General features: G+C 41.4%; 2 protein-coding genes and 1 pseudogene across 3 annotated transcripts; all 3 read left to right on the top strand.

The window, feature by feature from the left end:
* Nucleotides 1–350: 350 nt before the first annotated feature.
* Nucleotides 351–14,187, top strand: LOC115748732 (histone-lysine N-methyltransferase ASHH2). The gene is made up of 17 exons (XM_030685374.2): nucleotides 351–3,499; nucleotides 3,664–3,880; nucleotides 4,509–4,675; nucleotides 5,190–5,269; nucleotides 5,707–5,838; nucleotides 5,925–6,041; nucleotides 6,771–6,863; nucleotides 7,944–8,021; nucleotides 9,209–9,265; nucleotides 9,989–10,688; nucleotides 10,774–10,829; nucleotides 11,308–11,384; nucleotides 11,488–11,570; nucleotides 11,799–11,878; nucleotides 12,283–12,362; nucleotides 12,694–12,739; nucleotides 12,923–14,187. Exons 1-17 carry the CDS (start codon nucleotides 691–693, stop codon nucleotides 14,042–14,044), a joined length of 5,994 nt encoding a protein of 1,997 aa, XP_030541234.1. The 5' UTR covers nucleotides 351–690; the 3' UTR covers nucleotides 14,045–14,187.
* Nucleotides 14,188–17,516: 3,329 nt separating this feature from the next.
* Nucleotides 17,517–19,025, top strand: LOC115740165 (NAD(P)H-quinone oxidoreductase subunit M, chloroplastic). 2 transcript variants are annotated; one of them, XM_030673602.2, is made up of 3 exons: nucleotides 17,517–17,640; nucleotides 17,694–18,193; nucleotides 18,558–19,025. In XM_030673602.2, exons 2-3 carry the CDS (start codon nucleotides 17,723–17,725, stop codon nucleotides 18,744–18,746), a joined length of 660 nt encoding a protein of 219 aa, XP_030529462.1. In that variant the 5' UTR covers nucleotides 17,517–17,640; nucleotides 17,694–17,722; the 3' UTR covers nucleotides 18,747–19,025. The 2 variants fall into 2 exon arrangements, with proteins under 2 accessions (XP_030529462.1, XP_048130551.1); XM_048274594.1 differs by lacking the exon at nucleotides 17,517–17,640 and having other exon boundaries at nucleotides 17,652–18,193.
* Nucleotides 19,026–20,355: 1,330 nt separating this feature from the next.
* Nucleotides 20,356–23,782, top strand: LOC115738186 (annotated as a pseudogene).
* Nucleotides 23,783–24,115: the final 333 nt, after the last annotated feature.

Below are 24,115 nucleotides of genomic sequence, written 5' to 3' on the forward strand. Positions count from 1 at the left end.
TTAGGTTCCACTTTTTTTTTACAGCCGTGGGAACCTGGAATAAGATCCGTTTCTATGGCCGGTTCGGTCGGGTTCCCCGTTTCCGGTTTCCGGATCTTATCATGAGGTGATGCTCAGTTGCTCACCCCTACCATAGACAAGATTTTTATTTTATTTTTCCTTCGCCAACGAGTGTGTAATCCCCTGGCTCATATATGAGCAGGCGTTTATCGCTTATCGTCGGCCCAGTAAGCCCATGAAGTGTTCCTTCTTTTCTTTATTTTTGTGGGCCAGACTTCAAAAGCCCAGGCCCATACGTGATCGTCAACGTCGCTGCTTCCCACGTTTCCTTCTTCCTCGTTCTATTGAATCTATTCTCGTGCTCTAGTTTGCCAAAGGAAAAAAATAAAACAATTCTCTCGCGGTCTAGGGTTTGCAGACGCGCGCGACTTTCTTCTCCTCTCTCTCTCTCTCTCGTTTGATGGCCATTGAAGATTCCGGTTGCCTTCCGACGTTCGCGACGAGCATAACAGTACCGTGATTGGTTGTCGAATTTTTCCTCCACCTTACAGCCTTCGTTTATGCCGGTAGCCTGGGACGCCTAAGTTCGCGTTCCAGATCGCCGGCGACCCGCGATCTGGAACGTCCGGTCTCTAGCGGCTCGGCGCTTGAGGCGGGGGTGGTATTGGTGGTTCGACGAGGCCTTCGCTTATGACGTTGAACGAGGCGCACGGGGGCGGTTCGAATGGTGGTATAATGGAGGAGGTGAAACATAATTGTACAGATTCAGTCAATTGTCTCATTGCGGGGAAGAACACGGACGGGATTGGCGTTGACGACGGTTTGGCCAGCGGGGATACCGAGCCAGGTGGCGGTTTGTTGGTTTTGCAGGGCGGTGAAAGTGGCGTCGGTTCGTTTCATGAAGCTACTACGATCGGTTGTTCGTATGTAGAGAATGGGGAGGTGGATGGTGAAAATGTGGCCGGTCTTCCTGATGACAGAGTCGAGGGGTCTTCGGAAGTGAAGCTGAGCATTGACGACAGTACGGACCAGATGATTATGGGAAAAGAAGACAGTAGCTGTGACATAAACGTATCGTTGGTGGGTTGTAAAATAGCATCGGAAGAAGTTACTGGAACCGTGGATGATTCCACGACGCCTGATGAGGCTTGTGCCTTCCCTCTATCAGGGAAGTCAACAGTCTCAATGGTTGAGAACGATGGCGATTCAGCTATAGTGGAGGATTATACGCTTAGCAGAATCTCATCATGTTCAGAAGCTGGTGTCATTCCTTCTGCAAACGAGGCTGGTTCATTGGATCATTTGGACCTGAAGGATGGCCAAGACGTGAACAGCAATGCTGCTGTTCTCTCGAGTGAAAAAGGGGATACTGCTTCCGCTACCTGCACCCAGCTATTGCCTTCAAAAAGTTACCATGAAACGTTGGAACCCTCATGTTCTGATGATTTTGCAAGTAGTTTTGTTGCAGAGAATAGGCAAAAGGATGATAAAAATGCTCGGGGGCCTTCTCTGGAGGTCTTTTCGGAGTATAGGGAAGAAAGAGTTGATTTTTTGGGTCAGATGGATGTGCAGATAGGCAATCAGATATCCACTTCAACTGGTTATGCGACGTGTGGGAAAGAAAAACCTGTGGACACTTTGTTGCCTTGGGAGGGAAGGACTGAGGATAGGGATATGGACGTTATTGGCGGTCCTGAAACATTTGATTCTTCAGGCATTGAAATACCTGATCCAGGCATTGCTTTTGCTGCAGATGATGCAGAGCTCACAGAAGAGAAACTTATAATTTCACGTGAATGTGAGGGACAATTGGACGAAAGTGCTGGCAGCAGTTCAGGGAAAGGAGCATCTGAATTTACTTCTCAGCTCACTGTTGCTGAATCGCATCTTCTGCATTCATGTCTGCCATCTTCGACATTCATAAACTGCTCTTTGAAGCTGAAAAATGTGCCAGAGATTTCAGCTGGTGTTATAATTCCAAACTCTAAGGTTGACCATTTTAAGGATGGCACAGATGATGGAAAATGTTCTACTCAGTCTGATCATAGCTCTGAGACCAGAGGCCCCAAAATCGTATCATCATCCTCCCAGAAGAGCAGCCGAATAAGTAAATCAGGCAGGAAGACTCAGGCAAAAAGGGCTGCGAGGAACTCGAGGAATGCAAGCAAAGTAGTTTGCCTTCTCGAAACTGGAGAATTTGTTAGTGAGGCTTCAAAAAAGAAGAGGACATCACTCCCCAAAACAGCCCGTTCTTCCCCCTGGGGTGCACTTCAAAATGTTTCACAACTGTTTGAGCGGGTGAATGGGCTGGGGTTCAGGCAAGTGAAAAGCCAAAGACGAAGTAAAGCTAGGACTGGCGGAGAAAGTGATAAGAAGATGAAGGATCAGCAAGTTGGAAACCCAAACTCTTCCAATGGAATATGTTGTGGTTCATCCACACGTATCAGGTTGAAGGTAAAACTGGGCAAAGGACCCATTCAAAGTAGTTCAAATGTACTAGAGGTTGTTAAATCTGCCCCACCTGTCAGCATTGTGGCCAATACTGGTACGACGACATCATTCAACGGAACCAATGCTGAGGTTCCCAAAATGGACAACGATGGTGAATACAAATCGAGGGTAGACGGATGTCTGGGCAAGAGCAGTTCAAAGGAAAAACTTCTTTCTGCTGATCCTCGCTTGAGTTCAGGTTTGGAAACTGAAAACTCAGACACCGGTTTGATAGAAAAGTCTACTGGAAATGCTACGGAAGATTTTCTTGGGATTCCTGATTGTGCAGAGATTGAAACAGCTGGAGGAACAGCTGATGGTGGCTATTTGGATCCTGAAACTTCTCCTGATTCAGAAGTAATTAATTTAGTTCCAGAAGCCCAAGACTGTGAAGGGTTTAGGGAAGACATTGATGAAGCTGTTTTACTTTGTGCTCAAGAATTTGCCATTTGTGAAAATGTTGATGGCTCCAAAAGAGGAAAAAAGAAAATTAAGGTGCCTCGCCGAGTTAATCATGCTTTGAAAGATGGTTTGTCTGGTTCAAAGCATACACACAAGGATAAATCTTCGAAGAAATGTGGTGGCAGACAGAATCTGAGTGATTGCCATTTATCTAAAGAGGACATTACTGCATCGGCCACAGTCAATGCTTCATTTGAATGCTTTAGCCATAGTGAATTGTTACATTCATCAGTAGAGGCTGGGTTTGCAGTGGCTAGAGCTTCCCGAGAAGTGGATAATGCTGATAGGACATTCCCTGAGATAGATGCGAGTCTTGGACTATCTGAATCTGAAAATACTAGTGGAATAAGTTGCTCCACCAAGAGTTCGGGACGTAAACTTTCTCATAGTGCAAAATCTAGCAGGGTCTATAAGCGGGGCTCTAAAATCTCCAATACTAGCAAGAGCAGGAAGGAAAACCGGCTAAGCCCGTTGGGAAAGAACAGGGTAAAGGTCGAAAACATTGATAATCGCGCCCTGTCTCAAGTGAAAAGTCCCATGGAAGCAGGTATTTAGCTTTTAATAGTTGTTGCTTTCATCCTCCGATTGTGCTGATGGGAAGAAAATATAGCATTTTTGTAATGTTGAATGTAACTCTTTTGGTAGCCTTGGTAGATAGAGTAGTTTACTCAAGAGATTTGAATTTCTGATTCTGTTAAATTGGCATTGTAGACTGTGATATAGCCGGTGACCAGGTTAACAAAATCGACTCTAATTCTGATGCTGGATTAGTCCCTATAAGTATCCCTGGATCAGGGACAGTGTCAGGAGATCCAGGAGAGCAACGCGTACCGTTATGTAATGCTTGGGTTCGTTGTGATGATTGCTACAAATGGAGAAGGATACCAGCTGCACTTGCAGATTCTATTGAAGATACAGATAGCAATTGGTACACTATAGTTCTTTCTTTTATTTACCATAGTGATGATAGTCTGGCTCTAGAATTGTTTTAGCTTCAGATTTTGATTTCTAGCATCGCATGGTCTAATTTTAGGGAGCAACAGTCAGCCTATACATACGCATCACCTTTAGAAATGCCTCCAGTGAAAAGGATCGAGTTTTATAATTATTGGCTCTGTGTTGGTTCTTGTCATGTTTGTGACAGCTGTACTGGCCTCGCTGACATATATTTTACTTTTGAAGCTGAAGATTAACTCAATAGAAATAAAGTAACATTGCTATTAGTTGCTTTTTCTAGGACATGGAGGTAACACCTCCTCCGTTTAGTGGTTGTGGGATTACTGCTCCTTTTTGGTGATAAATTGGTGCCTTTGAAGAACTATATGTTTGCTTCATTTTTTGGCCTTATAAGGTCTAATTTCATGATACTTAGTGTGTTGAAATTACCACAGAACAATTATTTGCTTCTCGCATGGAACATATGTATCTAAATGTCTACATTGACAAGATTACTCTTGACTCTGGAAAAGCAACAGAATGCTCTGCCTGATTTGTCTTGGTAAACTACTTTGGTTTCTATTTCATTGCTTAGTAGCTTTCACTGATTCTTTTTGTAGGACCTGTAAAGACAACACGGACGCATCTTTCGCTGATTGTTCAATCCCTCAAGAGAAGTCAAATGCAGATATAAATGCTGAGTTGGACATATCAGATGCTTCTGGTGAAGAAGACGAGGGCACTGCTCGTCCCAATTATAAGGAATTGGGTTTGAGCCGCTTGACAGGTTTTCTTAATGTCATTGCTAGATATATACGATAATTTTACTGGATTGGTTTGCATTTTCTCTTTTAGCTTCTTCTTCATCTTATTGGAATCCCCAAGTCGTTAAATCAGGCTTGCAGAGCTTTTCCTTCCCCCCTGATGGTAATGACTTTATAAAATTACAAATGTGAGCTTAGAAAGAACGCTTGTTGAATAATTGACATAATTATTGTACTGACAATCTGACAAATCAGAGTTTGTGGGAGAAAATAAACTTGCAAGCTAATTAATCTGCGTGGTTTTTTGCTTTGGAGTTTTCTATGTGGTCAACGGTACATTATCAACAAAAACAATGTATGTGATGCATCTGAAATCTACGGAGGAGGTGGGGCTTTTCTAAGTTGGGGGCAGTCCTAGTTTGAGTTGATTATAGGTTTGTCTGTGTAGGGCATGTGGTTGCATTTTCACTTAAATTGAGGTGATTTTTTGCTTTCTGATTCTTTTACTGTACTTGACTCTATGTATCTTCATTGCAGTTCCCCAGAAGTCATCTTTTGTTCGGATAGAATCAAATAACTTTCTGCACCGGAGTAGGAGAACTCAAACAATTGATGAGGTGAACATCTGTTTCTTGTCATTTGAGTGGGAACTTGGCTGCTTAAATTGATATACAATTGGCCTGGTTTTAGCATTGTGCTAGCTGCGCGTCATGATTGATGTCTTGTATCCTGAACCTTTTTGAAAATCTTACATGTCAGGGCTGTTAGGATTTTAACCATGGTTCTGATTGCCAATCCTGGCTACTGCTTCTGATCAATTTTGCATTTTGCTCCTATCATTTGTAGCATTTGTTTCGCTTCATATTTGATTTGGATTCAGTCCCGGAGGGAAGATTTGGCTGATTAAATCTCTCTCTTGGCCAGTTGCCTGGTTTTGATTGTTTCTTTGTAGTATTATAGTGCTCAGTTTTATATTCTTTCTGCTATGAGGCACATGAAGTTTGTGGTCATTCATGTCATCTTGATTTGTCGTCGTCACTGTGGTTGTTTCTAGATAATGGTTTGCCATTGCAAACCACCTTCAAATGGCAAGATGGGATGTGGAGACGAATGCCTGAATCGAATGCTGAACATTGAATGTGTTCAAGGTACCTGCCCTTGTGGGGACCTCTGTTCAAATCAACAGGTAATGTACTTTGCCGAGGAAGGGACAGTGCATCTTGCTATTATCTGTTTTCAGAGTTATATCTGAAATTATGGATTCATCCACAGTTCCAGAAACGCAAGTATGCCAAAATGCAATGGCTTCGATGTGGAAAGAAGGGTTATGGGCTGCAGGTGCTAGAGGATGTATCCAAGGGGGGATTTATAATTGAATATGTAGGAGAGGTAATGTTGGAGTTCGTAATGCACATGAGTTTTATGTTTGTTCTGCTGTCTGATTTATTAGGCTTGTATTTGCCAGACTTTATTTTTGACTGTCTGCCAGTAAGAATTTTGAATAAATTGAATTTGCCTACTTATGCGTTGAATTAGGGGGAAATATCTTTGGGCGTTTCTCATACTGGTAATTGAGGTGATCCTGTTGACTTTATTTTGCAAAATTTGATTGGAAGAACTTTTTATGCCTTATGTGATCCTAGAAAAGGAAATGCTGGTTGGCCATTGTTCTATCTTTTGGCCGAATGAAGTTTTTACTGAGTTTCCTCTACTTATTGATTTTACCCCAAGGACTAAAATTTAAGATCAGGATTTGATTCTTGGTCCATTCTATGGAAAATTTGGCCTTTCAGTTCCAACAACCTTTGTAGTTGATCGTTAGAGGAAGGCATTTGTTGTTTGCCAGAGAGATAATTTCATTGAAATGGCACTTTATAGTTTATGTATGTGAAGTGCCACTTTGGTTTGATGTTTGACTTGTGCCTTGATCTTTTCTATTTTGCTTTTTTGTTTTGGCATACTTGTTACTTTGTTCTAACTTTATCCTTACAAGAATAAATAGTTCTTGGTTAATGCTCTATTGCTTTATGTATGAGCATGAGGTTTTAGGTTCTTTTATCAGTTCTGTTGCACCTGCAATCCATCTGTTGCTGACTTTTCTATTTTTGATACATCCAGGTGCTTGATATGCCTGCATATAAGTCACGACAGAGGGATTATGCTTCCCAGGGTCATAAGCATTTCTATTTTATGACACTGAATGGTAGCGAGGTATGCATCTATCCCATTTGGACTGTAGAATAGTAATGATACCCATTGCAAAATAGCACCGGGTTGTTCTTAATAGTACGAATTTTGAAGCCTTAATGATTTTATTTAAAATTTGATAGACTGTGCAATGGGGGGTTGCTCTCTTTTTTAAGGCCAGGTGGCATAAATTGACTGAATAGGATTATGGCTCTCAAGTTGGTTATTGCTCTTGAAAAGTGAAATCTATTATCTTCCCTATTTTGGTGGATGTTTCTCAAATCTTCGGTCTAGATATGCTTTTCAAAGAAAACTACCTTAATTAATTGGCTGTAAACAGTGTTCAGAAAATGTGACAGAAGTATCTTCGATGATATTAACTGTTCTGAGAATGGACTATATGTGCTTGTTTGCTTTAATAGTAACAGAAAACCTTCGCTTACTGCTTAAGTTTCTCCCTGCACACGGGAGGCTTTCCCTTGTGCCTTACTTATTAGACCTTTTTCTGCTGGTCCACCCACACCAAAAAATGTCTCAACTACATTTCCACTGGAATGAGATGGATCAAATTAATTTCCAAGATATTTTCATGGACTTTTTTAGCTATGCATTATTCTTGGAAGTATTTTATCCTCTGGATACATCGAGTTTATCTTTTCATCTTGTTTTTCCTCGCTTGAACTTTAAAATCACAAAAATGAGCAAGAGTTGTTTTCAGTTTCCACTGTTACGAAGTTTAGAATGAGAATCCCATTCAGAATTTAAAATGGTTCCTGCTTCATAGGCATGCTATCAGGCTTCTGCATTTGGGCTTCTCTGTGATGGAACCCTTGTAGAGTTTCATGTGTTTCTTTAACTTGGTGAACTTTTCATTGACTTTGAAGTTCTGTTTCTTTAAGCACTCGCGAAGATTGGGTGTTTGTGTTTCTTTCTATGTTGAATGGAATCAGTCCTGTAACTTTTTACTTCAAAGCAAGATGTCTTCAGTAATGATTGGGCTGTCTTTTTTTGCAGTTACATCTTTAAGGTTGCTTCATGCTTTGCCTTTCTGTCTACCTTTCCTGACATTCTCTTTCAATCCATGACTTCTTTCCACCCTTTCAGGTTATCGATGCGTGTGCCAAAGGGAACCTGGGGCGGTTCATCAACCACAGCTGTGATCCCAATTGCCGAACAGAGAAGGTGACCTGCCAATCCACCTTAAGTGCCTCTCCTGTACTTGTTAATCTCTAAACATTGTCTTGGCCCTGCATATTTTTTTTTTATCTGTGTCACAAATTATTTAAATGATCTGCCCCCTCTTTCCCCTACCACACACCTCCCTCAAACACCCCTTGTCTCTGTCCCTCATTTATTTTTCTCGGTCATATGAAACAAGGTTAGAAGTGCAAGTTCATCAGTTTCAGCGTGTGTAACCGCAAATATATTTCTCTTGTCCAAGTACCATGGAGTTGTTAGAATATTGATCTGCACATTTATGAAGGGCTTTTTATTTACGGGGACTTCGGCCTTTTTGGAGCTTTTTGTAACCTCCAACTAAACTTTCTTATGAAGGCCGTTTAGCAAAGAGAAAAAACCCTCTCTGATGTCTCATCTTTCTGAGATGACATGTTAATGAGATAGGTTTAGTTTCTTTGTGGCAGAAAAAAGTTCTTAATAATGACGACTACTCTGATATGTTGACCTCACTCAGATGACTTGAAATTTAATCAAAGTTTGATGTCATAATCATAGCTTATAGCCATTCCACCTGTTCATATTGAGCATCTTCTTGCTTATGGGTAGTTAAGTGTTCCTCTTTCTGAATTCTCACGAATAGCTTATTGGCTACTATTATTGGTTTTCATTCACTTGTGGAACTTTCTTTCTTCCTTTCTTTTGTCAAATTGTAAACTGATTTTCAAGCGACAATTTGTGATTCTGGAGGTGTTCCTGCCACTGGCGCTGCTAAACATGAGTTCACTATAAAGTTAGCCTAAAAGTATAACTTTTTGGGTGGTCAAGCCTTGTGCATCTATCTGTGGGAGACGGTTGGCTGAAAAGTTTTAGAAATATTCAGAAAGATACTAGGCTATAAGTAATTAATTATTGTTTGGGTGATGCTGATCAATATCTGCTTTCTGTCCCAGAAAGGGCTAGAATCAATTTGCTGAGTTGGCCTCATGTTCCTGGATTGCTTTGTTTCTTTCTGTTAAAGCTTACTTTTGGGCAACTTCTCTATTATTTCGTGTTATTTTCTGCCGAGAGTTGCTGCTATTGTTGGGTTTTGCATTCTTTATTTGCATGTTAGTCTTGTTTTCACTGGATTAAGCTCTGTCCATGAATTGTCTTTATGAATCTAGTGTTAACTTGTAAATTTTTTGAAACAGTGGATGGTGAATGGAGAAATTTGCATTGGATTGTTTGCTGTAAGGGATATTAAGAAGGTAAGAAGTGTTTCTGATATTGTTGCTTTTACCACTAAAAATTTCATGAGAGCACAATTATTGTGTTTGACTTGCTGGTTTTTATGTATGTGCACCTGTGTCATATGCAAGCGGCGGACATTTTTGAATGCTGTCAAGTTCCTACTAGGGATAATCGGTTATATGATGATGTATCAATACAATGCATTTATTCTTTATAATTTTTTTAAAAAATCAGTTAAATCTTGACAGTTTTTAGATTCTCATTAATACTGAAATAAAATCTCAATGCTTAATGTAGTGCAGTGCCTTTGAGAACTGTTAGAAAGTCCTATCCAAACGCTTAAGCTGATAGGTAGAGGGAGACCGCATGAATATAAAGGGCATATAGCATATAGGACCCGTTGTCAAGCGATGTGGGATAACAACTTCAACACGAACCATTCTGCAAGTAGAACTTTGTCAGTCAACTTCAGCTGTTAAGTCACTTTTGATTTCATCACTGTGGATCCCATTTTTCTAAAGTTGGCTAGGAAGCAAAGAAATGAAAATAAGCGTGAGGCTATTGAAGGAAACTGGAATAGAAAGGTCAAAGAGGATTAAAAATGAAAGTGTTGCATTTCCTTTTTCACCGAGAAGAGTAAAAAAAGGTGTTGCTTATCTACGTCAACTGTGTCTTCTAGCTGGATGTTGTTACTTATGCAACAACAGTTCCTATAATTCATTGTTTTTACCGTTTTGCAGGGTGAAGAGGTTACATTTGATTACAACTATGTAAGGGTGTTTGGTGCTGCAGCTAAAAAATGCGTTTGTGGTTCACCACAATGTCGAGGTTACATAGGTGGTGATCCACTTAATACTGAAGTAATCGTTCAAGGTGATTCAGATGATGAATATCCAGAACCCATTATGCTTCGTGAGGATGGCGGCATGGTTCATCCATTGAATCAATTGGGCAGGAAAATCACCTCAGGATATGAGAGCTCAATGGATCAGTCTGCTGCTGATATAGGAAAGTCGCGAACATCAGTAGATAATGGGGATCCAAACACAAAAGTCCCTTCTTCCGATCTACCTGTTGATATTATTCCACAAGTAAATGATGATGCAAGTGTATCTGTGTCCACAACTCAGCAAGAAATTGTCGCCGAGGAGGTTCGGAATGCTAGTGAGAAATCTGAAGCCTCTTCTCTAAGTAAGCCACTAAGCAAATTACATCATGATGATGCAAACAGCAGCAGGACAAAGAAGTTCGATACAATTGATAAGAGGTTACATCCTCTTGTGAAACAATCTAGATCATCAGGCTCTATCAAGAAAAGTAAAGACAGTGGTAGTTCAGTTAACATGGACAAAGTTCAGGGGATGGCCCACAAGACCCAGATGGTTTTCAGCAAACCCAGAAAAGCAGTTGAAGGATCTTCTGCCAGCCGCTTTGAAGGAGGTCGGAGAATTTGTAATTTGCTACTCATGTCAAAGCTTATTCATGGGTGGAGTTATCTAACATTACCTGCTTTTGTTGTTCACAGTCGAAGAGAAACTTAATGAGTTGTTGGATGCTGATGGTGGGATAAGCAAACGAAAAGTGAGTACCAAGTAGCTCTAGAGCCCATTTGTTTGAACTTTTTAAAAGTATTCATAAATTATCTTGCCAGAAGAAGACCGGAAAAATTCATGGGACTTTAAATGAAAATATTAGCTCTAAATTTGTGATCCTCTTTTATTAGCTTAAATAATTTCGATATGTGTTAGCTTTAAATGATATATACTTGCTGCAAGTGCCACGCACCATAGCCTAATGAATTAGTACTTAAGACCATTTTCGAATGTTCTGATTAATTTCCATCCTAGAACCTTCCACCATTGTTGGTTTTGATAGTCACCAGCAGGCACTTTATGCCTTCTAGATGTCGTATTGTCATTTGTGCTCATGTGGAGTTATGTATGTGATTTTTTGTGTTGGAATACTGTTTTAATTTCAGCTATTGATAATTTTCTCTACTTATCATATGAGTTACGGCTGAGCACAATTTTGGATTTGGCTTTGCTTCTTGTTATAACAGGATGCTCCTAAAGGTTACTTGAAGCTCCTATTTCTCACTGCAGCTTCAGGTGATAGAGGCAACGAAGCGATCCAGAGGTCTGCTTTTTTTACTGTGATTTTTTGGTATTGGTATATTCTTTTCTTGTTTTATCATTTCTCTGAGGAGTTACTGACTATTTTTTACACTTCCCTTTTTCAGCAACCGAGATCTTTCAATGATCCTTGATGCACTTCTGAAAACTAGATCCCGAGTTGTACTAGTTGATATTATAAGCAAAAATGGTACTTGTTCTCTTTCTTCTTGTTGCATATTTGAAGCATTTATAGATCTTACTGGTAATGAGGGCTCTGCATGCGCCTCTGCGCATATATTTTAGACTGGTTTCTGTATGGCAAGTGCAATTTGGCTGTGTATGCATGGTGCATAATGTCCTAATTGAGTCTTAGAATTAGCTCTAGACTGCTTCACCCTTGCTTATGTCTTTGAAAAATCTTTATTTGTCATTTCAGGTTTGCAGATGCTTCACAACATCATGAAACAATACAGGAGAGATTTTAAAAAGATCCCTATACTTCGAAAGCTTCTCAAGGTGCTCACACCAATAATGTCTGTATTTTTGAGTTATTATATTGCTTGATTGATCTGATACCTGATGAATTCACGGGAGCATCCAAAAAACACCGTTTCACCTCTCTATACCATTTTACTGTTATTTTTTCCTCAATTGGGCCTATTTCAACTTTTCCTCGGATATGTCCATTTCAATCGTATCTTTCCTGGTTTTCAAGACATCCAAAATTTGTTCTTAAATTGAGATGTAAATTTTTCAACCACAAAGATGGAATCCCTTGTTTAGTGAAGTGTAGGAAGTTTACAATTAATTAGATGAAAACTATTAGACAATAAGTTTCTATGTGCATTTTATCTTTCCTTTGTTCCATTGAAAGAAAACAGACAAGGATTGCTGAGTGAGCTATCAAATGACCTTTGCAGGTTCTGGAGTATTTAGCAGTGAGGGAGGTCCTTACATTGGAGCACATTGCTAGTGGCCCTCCTTGTCCTGGAATGGAGAGGTTTGATGCATCTGACTTTATTCATTGTCTTGTGACGCTTAGAATTTCCGCATTTTGCTCCTCTTTTATGTCTCGACAACATAAAAATCTAAATTAGTAGATCTCAACAGATGCCTCATGCCCACTCAGTTTGCCAGACCCCTCATAAGTCTGTAAAGCTGTTTTGTCTTGTTTCTAGCTGTTTTATATACTCGCAGGTTTCTTCTTGCAAAACCAGAACAACTTGTTGTTTATTATATCTATAAAGAGTTCTTTTCATTGTGATTTCTTTGTTGTTGTTTTCCTTCTCTTGTATGATACTGAAAGTATGCGTGCTTATCTTTGGCTGCAGCTTTAGGGAGTCTATTTTATCACTGACGGAACATGATGACAAGCAGGTATACTTTATAATGTTTCCTTTCCATGAACTGCAAATGAATTAGTTATTTCGCATAGTTCCTTATTGTTCTTCTGGTGAGGAGCTCTTATTGGATCTCTTACTGCTCACTTCCTGCTATCTTAAATGTTGCACTAAATTTCTACATGGGAAAGTTGTCTTAATTTTTCCCTTTTTTATGCAGGTTCATCAAATTGCAAGAAATTTCAGGGATAAATGGATTCCTAAACCTATCAGGAAATTTGGCTTTGCTGACAGGGTTTCGGCATTACATAATGACTGGCGCGATCAGGGCGGAAGACCTACAGAAGTAATTGATTCCTTCAGGCAACCAATGCTTGCAACAACTATGGTTGCCCCTGTTAGTCAGGATAGTGGCAGAACATCATGTGCTGAAGACAACTTGGTTAATGGTAAAAAAATCCGCAAGCGCAAGAGCAGATGGGATCAGGATGCGGAGCCAATTAAACATCCAAGGTTCTCACAGCACGAGGAACAAGTGTCTGAAGAAAAAAGAGATTGTCCTGGGTCTGTCAGCCTTGAGTCTTCTCTTGGGGAAACTGTTGTGGCTGATGGAAGGCATCGTAACAGCTGTGAAGATGTTCCTCCAGGATTTTCATCTCCCCCTGACACATCTAGATTGTCTTCTAATACTTCAATGGGGATGGATGTCTCTCATGAAAATGTTTACCCCTCGGACTGCCCATTCAATGTGGTTGCGGGGAATCCACAGGGGAAGTTTGTTTCCCGTTTGCCTGTCTCATATGGAATTCCCTTATATTTTCTGCAGCATTTGGGTAAAGCCCAGGCCGAAAGCATGGAGAGCTGGATTGTTGCTCCTGGCATTCCCTTTCATCCTTTTCCTCCATTGCCCCAACTTCCTCGAGAACGGAAGCGTCAGTCGCCTGCACAAAATGATGATTCTCAGAACGCTGTCCACTCTGCTGAGACAGCGCAGGTGGATGAGTGCAGTCAAGCTAGTTTCATTGATGAAAGCAGCACTGGGACAAGCGCCTCTAACCTAGCAGATTCAGAGGGTACATGTGCCAATAGCCAGCAAATGTTTAAGCGGGTGAAGATTTCCTCTCAGGATTTGAGTAGGAGGTACTTCAGGCAACAGAAATGGACCAATACTAAAGTTCCCCCGTGGCTTCGGAAAAGAAACTGCTGGGGATACTCTGTAAACAACTCAAAAAGTGCAATGTGCAGCATAGGTTTAGGAAATGGTGTGAACGGGCAGAAGAATTGGGACCTTTCGGATGATTTAAATTGTAAAGTGCGGAGGGATGACGGCAATTATCGCTAGCATCTGCGGCCCCAAAATCACTATCGATTTATTGGAAATATCTAAAGCTCTTATTTTTCATTTTTTTGTATACTTTGATGTATCTCAATTCTTTTACTTGTGGATTTCTCTAAATGAAAATCTGATTCAGCTTTTAGAGTTTACAGCCCCTTCATCAGTTGAGTGTGACGATTTCTTCTTGGATATGTGGCTTGTTCTGCAGCAAAGAAGGTAAGTTCATTATAATTATTGTACAGTGAAAATCTGGAGCCTCGTGAATGGCTTACACATTCTTGTTCATGTGATGATTGTCATGTGTTTGCTGTAAGATTACCTCTATGACCTATTGATGATTTCGGGAAAGTTATTGCTCATATCAAATCTCTCGAGCATTGCACTTTCCCAATCGATTTCTTGAATTATGATTTCTAACTAGGGAATACTTCTATGGAAGGTGTAAGAAAACTTGCGGAATTGACTTGGCATGGTAGGTTCACATGAATACTAGAGGGAACATGGTTCCAAGTTCCAACTCAATGGAAGGATAGGGTAGGTCTGTGTACCCTTTTAACTTGATCCATGTCCATCGCTGCCTCTGGAACAATTAGTAATACATAAAATAGAAAAAAAATTGAATGCATCATGCACTCGTGGAAATTGGTGATAATTCTTCTTGCCCGTCTCACCGAGTTGAAAAGGCAAGCTGGTTCGAAGGATTCAGATGAAGGATTTTAGATATTTTCTTTTGGTTTTATGTCCCATGTAGGTTCATTTTTGGTGAATTATGTTTACTTTAATGGGTTTATGTCCTTGTTACCAAATTTTTTTTAATAATTTGTTTTTTCTTTCTTTCTTAAACATAAAATATGTTAGCAGCCGGTCTATGCAGTACAACATTTCATCCCTGTTAGATGAAAATAAATGGAAGAAATGTTGTGGTGCCTTGGCACTTGTAACCTACCCTTCCGCATAAAATATTGTGTACGGAAGCGATGTCTTGTGAAGTTTCTGAAAGACTTTTTTGACTTCTCTGTTAGTGTAGTAATTGAGTCCACTTCGCCAGCCGCAATTTTGTTTTCATGTTGTAAGTGCACGCCCTTCGTTGTGGTATACCCTTGCTACTAGTTTCTGGTGGAAGGCTGATCATCTCTTTTAGCCTGAATAGCAATGTTTGATCTACGCATTGATTTGGAAGGCCTGGTTTCTTGAGTTACTGCGGAGCCACCTTGTAGGGTCAGACCCACCCTGTACTTGCAGAGTGAGGGACATTGGTGGCTTTGAGATTAGTTGGAATGCTCAAGAGTTTGAATTGCCCTCGTCATAAGGACGAAGATTAATCTAGTAATGCTGGAGGGAGTAATTTATTAAAAGATACTTATATATTTTAGATCTAATTGGTATGCAACTTTTTTTTTTTTTGTCTAATTGGTATCCAACTTGGGAAGTATTAAATGCATTCCTATGTGTATTTGCAGTTTCTTTTTAATTAATCATGATTTGTAGAGGTATTATGACGCTGGGGGACATTACAATCACGGCCAACTGTGACTTCAGTCCTCTTTGCATTAGGCTATTCTGGGATCGCACTTGTGTTGCTGATATTATTTCCGATTCGGTTGGTCTCCTTTTCAAAATAAAAGTGTATGTTCGTCATACTTCTGCTTTTTTGAATATTATGAACGCCAGCTCAGTCTGGAAAACTGGAGTTCGAAATATATTTTTTTGGTGCTCCTCGTACAAGGGAGGATAGTGTCTGTGCGTGTTTGTGGGCGTGGCTTTTTGTTTTTTCTGTTTTTTTTTTTTTGATTCCTCGATTTTACAATGCATGAGTAAAGGATATTCTTTTGCATGGACTCAATGTCTCGGACTTATTTCGTGTAAGAGATGCTACCCCCTTTGATGCCCATTTACCGAATTTCCTTTCTTTCTCGGACTCATTTCGTGTAAGAGATGCTACCCCCTTTGATGCTCATTTGCCGAATCTCCTCTCTTACTCTCGTAGTACATGGTTACTTGCATAGAGGTGAGCTTAGTCTGAAAGTCAAGCTCGCTGAATGGCTTGTTTCTGGGACCAAACTAATGATTTGAACACTCGGTAAGATGGCATCTCGAATGTCTTTAGAATGGAATTTACGATGCCATGTCAAGGCAGGCAATAAGACTCTGAAAGCCTAGGTGAAATTTCCCTATTTTATCATCGTGTGGTCTTGGTTCAGCTTTGTAGAGTTTAAATAGGGATTACTTGACAGGAATATAGTGCTGGAGTTTCTGGACTGCAAAAAGATTATGCAAGGGTACATCTGTGATCTGCCCCATAAGGTAGTATCTCAAGCCCATCCTCTAATTTGTTGTTATCCTGAAACAAAGATGAAATTCCGATTGTGGTTCTTACTTCCTTTTGGCTGGAGAGGAAATGTAGTGTCTGTTTAGAAACGAAGGAACAAAGATGTGACAAACTGACGATACGAGAGCTTTTTGCTCTCACGAGTGACTGGACGTGGAGAATTTGATTTCCATGTTCAGATATCTTGTTGGAATGGGAATCGGTGTATTGTATCGCGTCTTAATTTACGAGACTAGATGATGTGCGGATCGGGGAGTGTGTTGATCCATTGTGACTCGTTCAAATGGAAAGAGAAGCGTTCATATATACTGTGGCGAGTGGAAGGAGGACCATCTTGGAGTATCCGGTGACCACCATCTTCCACTGAAGTCGGAAAAAAAAGGGCATTCTTTCTAGTGCCATGTACGAAAGAGGCTTCGACTCGTACAGTTCTTCGTCTCGACCGTGCCTTCAATGATAAAGAGTCTAGGAATCTGCAATTCAATTTTTGTTCTGTTGTCGTTGGGTTCTTTCCGTTTCAATACGTCGGTCATACGTCAGAAGCCGTTGACGTGATTATTATTAGCTGGAAGCGGCAATGATGAGGTTGCGCAGCTAGATTTGCTTTGTAGCGCTGAGCTAGTGGTGGATGGTATCTGATGTCGGTAATTCGCTCCTATTGATTTCTCTTGATCTTTGCAGTAACTTTTCCGCTGCTCTGCTTGTGAAAACTGCCATGAAAAAAATAAGAGATTACCCCGTTATTTACCAGCCACGACCACCATTCGTTTTTGTCTGAATCATGGAATTATGTTTCACGTGCAAATAGAGCTTTGTAATGATTTAAAAAGAAAATTGCTTCTGAATTATTATTATTATTTTTTATGCAAAATCAATGGTGCAGCCACAAATGAATGGCATTAGTCCAATTTATTTCGAACTGTATTCTCCGGCAAGGCCGAATAAATTCAGGCACAAAATACAGTTTTACTATGCTATGGAGAAGGTAAAACTCCGCATACTTAGTGTCAAAATATCAAAAAGTGTTCATTTTTTGTCTTTCTCCTCCTATTTTTCTCTAATGAGAAAAGCGTTTTCCTTGATTTATTTATTTTTCTGTCTTTCCCCTTAAAATTGTCTTCACCACAAACGGAGAGCCTGCACATCCCCGCCAATTGCCAGAAACCTTATCCACAAAATCAATGGATCACCAATTCTCCTTGTGCCTTTGCCAGTACCATGCCTCCAATCACTCCCACAATCCTATTCTTCTTGCAAAATACAGTAAAACTTACTACCAAAAGAGAAGGGGAAAAAGAAAAAAAGAAACTCAAGTACCCAGAAATTCTGTTCCTTGAAGATCAACAATTCAGAGAATGGCAGCATCATCCTCTTACATGGCATCCACAAAATTCTCCATGTTAGGCTGGCTCGGGCAAAGCAAAAAATTCGGCCAAAGCAGCAGCAGCAGCAGCAGCCCGTTCACCATTTCGGCTCAGCAGCAAGCGCAAGTCCAAGAGCAGGAAGACCCTCGAGAAGCAGCAGCCTCCTCCCCGGGACAGGAGAAGGCCACGCGGCCGGAAGCGACGAGGCTGAGGCCGGTCGAGCCGCAAGTGAACGTCAAGAGCAAGAACATGAGCCGCGAGTACGGGGGCCAGTGGCTGAGCAGCACGACGCGGCACGTGCGGATCTACGCCGCGTACATCGACCCGGTCACCTGCGAGTTCGACCAGAGCCAGATGGACAAGCTCACCCTCATCCTGGACCCGACCAATGAGTTCGTGTGGACCCCGGAGACGTGCAACATGGTCTACTCCTACTTCCAGGAGCTCGTTGATCACTACGAGGTATCGTACCCCCTTTTCGATGAACGAGGCATTGCTTTTGTTTGCCTGCTTTCTTGAATTTTCTCATCGTCATCGTTATGCAAATTCACATGAAATGGTATTTAGAAAGCATATATGGGGTCTTTCCGTGCGTGCATCGTTTTGCAGTTTGTAGTATTGCTTTACACGACCGCTAGGACCTGTCGTTTATAATCTCAAGTTTCATGATTTTACGGGAGAGTAAAGGATGGTCGAGTTCGTGTCGTATGGTGGCCGGCATATACTAGACTGCTACTAGTACTTAGTACATCACGCGAGATTACAATCCAGTAAGCACTTTCGGTGAATCATAAACTGATGAAATTGCGGGGGTTGCCGATGCCAGGGCGCGCCGCTGACGGAGTACACGCTTCGGCTGATCGGGTCGGACATAGAGCACTACATAAGGAAGCTGCTGTACGACGGGGAGATCAAGTACAACATGAACGCCAGAGTGCTCAATTTCAGCATGGGAAAGCCCAGGATTCTGTTCAACAATAACAACCTTGACGGCCAAATTCCTGATGCACAATGAGAACCAGAAACAAACACGCACACACACTTGTACCGAAGTTGCCTTTCCTCAAATCTCCAACGAAACTTAGATACTTTGTAAGAAATTAGACGTTTCATCCGAGCAAACGATGAGGTTTGTATCTGGAGTTTTCCCTCTTTCTCGGCTATTAAAAAGCTACTGTGAATCGATCTCTAAATTACATATTGTCGGGATTTCAAATCGAATCCATGAATTACCATCACTTTGGATCAACGAGCCCTTGAACTCTTTTTGAAGAAAATCCAATATCGTCCGTCCTTCTGTTAAACTCATATGGCTCTCAGTCGGCTCGCGAATCTCTGCCCGAAGGGGGACAGGAGTTTCGTCTGGGCTACAGTTACCCGATCCTGCATCGCCCGATCTTCGACCTCTCTTGGCATGTTTTTCTCTATTGCGCGAGGCCACAACAGAACCGCGATGAAATTTGCCAGGCTCTCATCTTTGTAGTGGACATGGAGAGCCGCGAGGTGTAGAAACATATTCTGTGTCCCAGAAATGGTTAAGTGGTATGGGTCACAAATCCTTCTTCACTGTACACAAAGCAAGCTGGCTCTCTCTCTTTTCTGCTTGATGAAAACAAAAACCCCTAAGCTGCCACCGTGGTCATTGGACTCTATCCAACGCCCTTCTTCTCCAATTTTTTTTTTTTAAGGCAGTCGGAATGCCCTATTCTCCGGTGCAGTTTTACTTCTGCTCTGCCGATGTTTTTGAGTTTTCGCGAAATGTCGCCTTCGGTGTGCCGAGACCTTTTCCCATTGCCATATCACATTGACGTTAACTCCGGCCAATTAACACCTTTTATTGTGGGCGAATATGTCCATAGAAACGGATACTGAAGATAGGTATAATTTCTTTTACCGGTGTCGAATATCTTTTTTCTTTTTTCATGATAAATAAATGAAATTCTTTCGATTGAAAAGTTATTCTACATATATGAAAAGATTGAGGGGCCTTTGTTGGGGTGAAACTGTAGGAAGAGAGATAACCAAAATTTTTATAGTTTCACAGGCATTGTTGAGAATAGCTGTAAATCTTTAAAATCTTTTCACGTAAATAGAACGACTTTCAAATCGAAAGTATTTTGTCAATTTATCAAGAAAAAATACCAAAAAGAAGGTTAAAAAAGAAAAAGAAATGGATCACTTCACTTCACTACAGCTCACCAACCAATGAGGTCATCGAGGGACCACCTATGAGTATCAGGTTATTAAAAGGAGGACGCCCATTATGGACGTTCCTAGTGGGGGCAGATGCATAGCTGAGAGCACCTCTTACTTATTTTAGCAAACGATTGCCCCGAAATAGAAAGGCATGTGGGAAGACCATGAAGACTCAGCAGGGAAGCAAAAAAAATGGACCAAGACGATGACGGTAACGCTCTCTGGAGATGATCATTTACACCCTCTCCACTTTGTGAGAGCTTCAGAAAAAAAAAAAAACCAAGCTCGCGACATGGCCGATCTCCCCCCAAAAGTTCGGCATGGAAGCCTCCCCCTTTCTTCCCAAGCTCTCCACCCTCGCCTTCTCCTTCCTCCTCCTCGCCATCGTGGCTTTCGGCTCTGACAGTGCAGAGGGGGTGGCCGCGGTCCCGGTGAAGCCTGCCCACCGGATGGGTTATCACTTCCAGCCTCCCCGGAACTGGATGAACGGTATGATCCATGTTCCGTTCATTTTCGATTTATAGAGATATCACTCGCTTCTTCGACTGAACCTAACTTACATTCCTCTGTTTGTTGGCTCTACTCCGAATCTCCACCTGGAATGTGACGACCCGGCAGATCCGAATGGTAAGTTATGTTTCCGGAATCCCCATTCATTTGCTTCTCCTAGTGGCTTGGTCGTGAACAAAATTAGGAAATAGGCCAGAAGCAAAAACCCTTGGCAAATAGTAAGATTAGCCCAAAGGAATACTTCTTATGGCTCGTAGAGTTAGAAATGGCCATATGCCATTTACCATAAAACTTCTCGGTCAAGCAAGTGATCAAGATGGTAGAAATGAACGAGAATGTCTTTTGACATAATCGGCTGCACTGCGAAATGATCCTATAGATGCCGTTACAAAACTGTCTTGCAGTCATTATACCACTGGATCAAAGCCTTTGTGGTTGATGATGTTAGATGGCTATCGGTATCACTTGGATTGAAAGAGTTCAAAAAGTAATTAATATTGTAAACGTTTGCTAATGTTAGTTGCTAGATTGATTACATTTTGTTCCAACGGTTGTCTTGTGATGTAAATGCTAACATATCCAAAGGAGCTTTTGAATATATGATTGGAAAATGATGAATTCCCTTCCCCCCCCCTCCCCTCGCAGGACTTATGCACTTCAATGGACTCCACCATCTGTTCTATTCATACAGCCCCAAAGTGGCGGAGTAGGGCAACATAATGTGGGCTCACTTGGTGTCCAAGGACCTCAACAACTGGCAGGCCCTCCCTATCGCCATCTACTCGACCAAGCCCTTCGACATCAACGGGTGCTGGTTTGGGTCCGCCACTGTCCTCCAAGGAAACCACCCTGTCATCCTCTACATCGGCAAGGACATCCAGAACCGCCAGGTCTAGAAGTATGCCATCCCTGCCAATGCCTCAGATTCGTACCTCCGCAAGTGGACCAAGCCCGACAACAACCCCCTCATCGTCCTTGGGCTTGGCATCAATGCCAGCGAGTTTCGTGACCAAACCACTACGTGGTTTGAGGGCAGGCACTGGAAGATCCTCGTCGGCAGCATTAGGAAGAATATGGGGATTGCATATTTGTACAAGTAAAACTTCATCAAGTTGGTCGAAAGTTGTTTGACCTTACTGTGGCCAGAGTTTCTAGCATACAGAAAACCAGTTTTGCAAGGCGTGCTATCTATCATGTACTATTGATACTTACACAATATCTTACAAATGCGCACGATTACGGACAAGAAACTTAGGTCGATGATCCTTGATAAAGTGAAGAATTTTGTTGAAAAATGCATTCAGTTTTCTATCTTCAATGTTTGTGATGTGAGTTGAATATTGTTCTATCTTTAGGCTGTTATCAAGTGCCATTGGAGATGTTGGATGGAGTAATTGTATGCTGTCATTGAACCGGTTTGATAGAGTGATCATTCATATGCCATATTTGTAAATGTTGTGTACACTAAACATGTTTTTCGTTTTTCATATGTTATGTTAGAACTCGTATTTCATATAATTCAAGCTTCTTGACGTTATACAATTCATTTATTCATGTGTACCAATGTGAATTTCTTATGCAAGAGCAGGGATTTCGTCCACTGGATCAAGGCAAAGTACCCGTTGTACTTGGCACCAAACTAAACACTGGCATGTGGGTGTGCCCTAACTTTTCCCTGTTTTGAAGAACATCACCGATGGGATGGACACGTTGGCGCTCGGCAAGGGCGTGAAGCACGTCTTGAAGGTGAGCCTCGACCCGATACGATATGAGTATTACACAGTCGGGACTTATCACATTGATAAGGACAAATATGTGCCTAATAACACCTCGGCTGATGGGTGGAGCGGGCTGAGGTACAACTAAGGAAACTTCTACACTTCCAAGACGTTTTTCAACCATGCCAAGAATCGGAGGGTCTTGTGAGGTTGGGCCAATGAGTAGGATGTTGTATCCAAGGGATGGGCTGGGATTCGGGTGATTAAATAGATTTACTCTTTCTTCTTTCTGGGGCTATTAATTCATTTTCTTGATTATCATTTCTCAAGAACTGTTTAGTGAAAACAACACAAAAATGAAAAAGATTATCATTTCTCCTCTTTGAAGATTAATTTTTCGTTTTCTATTTCTTTGATGCAAATCATTCCAAGGAAAATATGGCTTGATAGCAATGGGAAACAATTGTTGCAATGGCCCGTCGAAGAGCTACGGACTACGTGGGGACAAGATGTTCACATGAGCGGTGTTGAGCTCAACAATGGTGAACATGTCCAGATTAAGGGAATTTGAGTCGCTCAGGTTTACAGACTTGCTCTATGATCTTTAGTCCATTGCGCCGCAATTTAATTGAAGAAAACTCATACAAGTTTATATTGCCATTCTAAATGTACACATGCTGATGTGGACTTGGTGTTCTAGTTCTCGAGCACGGACGGGGCCGATCAATTCAATTCAAGTTGGATGAATGCGCGGGAGCCTCGTGGCCGGAAGGGCTCGGGAGTTCCCGGCATCGTCGGGCCATTCGGCCTCCGAGTACTTGGAAGAGTTCACCTCTGCCTTCTTTAGGATCTTCAAAGAAAATGATCAGAGCAAGCACAAAGTCCTCATGTGCTCTGACGGAAGGAGGTTTGTTATAATCAATTTCATTTTATTCGATTTTTCTTGTTCAAAATAAGCTTCTTGATGGACCAATTTTGTGATCACGTCTTTGATTCCTTTTCCGGGGGGTAAATGCAGCTCGTCTCTAAAATCGGGAATCTATAAATCGTCCTTTGCCGGTTTCGTGGACGTGGATTTGAGTGCTGGGAAGATTTCTCCGAGGAGTCCGGTAAGTGATACAATCCATCATCAATTCCTAACTCAATTCTTGTTCCAATTGGAGTGTCGATTGCAAAATCGCCACAATTAGATGGAATTTAGTCAATGTGCATCCAGTCAATTGTATACAAAATAGTAATGCCGGATGCAAATGTCTAGATTGATCATTCCGTGGTGGAGAGCTTTAGGGCCGGAGGCAAGACGTGCATCACATCTAGGGTGTACTCGACTCTGCGGTGTTTGACAACGCGCATCTCTTTGCCTTCAACAATGGGACTCGGACGATCATGATTGAGACTCTTGAAGCTTGGAGCATGAACAAGGCCGTGATGAACCCAGCTCTTGAGTAGAGCACAAACATTAGTATGTCTTTGTTTAGGAAAAGGATGGGGCTTTGTTTATGCCGGTGTAAATAATGAGAGCTTAACACTACTCGTAATACTTAATACCAGTTCGTAATATACACCTACATTTGAGATCCGTGAGAGAAATTTCTTTTGGCAACTTATCAACCGTACATGTACAACTTACAATCAATTTCTATTAGAGTTCAATGGTGCTAAAATCGAGACATTGTTGATACATTGCTAAGGTTTAGATGATCCTCTAGCAAAACCATTGGTGCTCGGTGATGTTCTAGAAGTGATTTCAAGGCCAAAAGCAGGACATTGTTTTGGCCTATGACCCCAAAGGGGGGAGTAACCAAGCTAAAGTTCATAGCTTTTCGCGAAAACCTCGACTTTTTGCGGGGTTCCCGGATCGACTATTGCTTCGAATAGTTCAATTACGATATAGTCTTTTAGGGTACAGAAAGTAAGCGAGCCATGAAGAGATTGATCATACTAGTATTGCTTGTTTGAC

This window comes from Rhodamnia argentea, chromosome 2 (genome assembly GCF_020921035.1).
Source record: "Rhodamnia argentea isolate NSW1041297 chromosome 2, ASM2092103v1, whole genome shotgun sequence".
NCBI classification, from domain to species: Eukaryota; Viridiplantae; Streptophyta; class Magnoliopsida; order Myrtales; family Myrtaceae; genus Rhodamnia; species Rhodamnia argentea.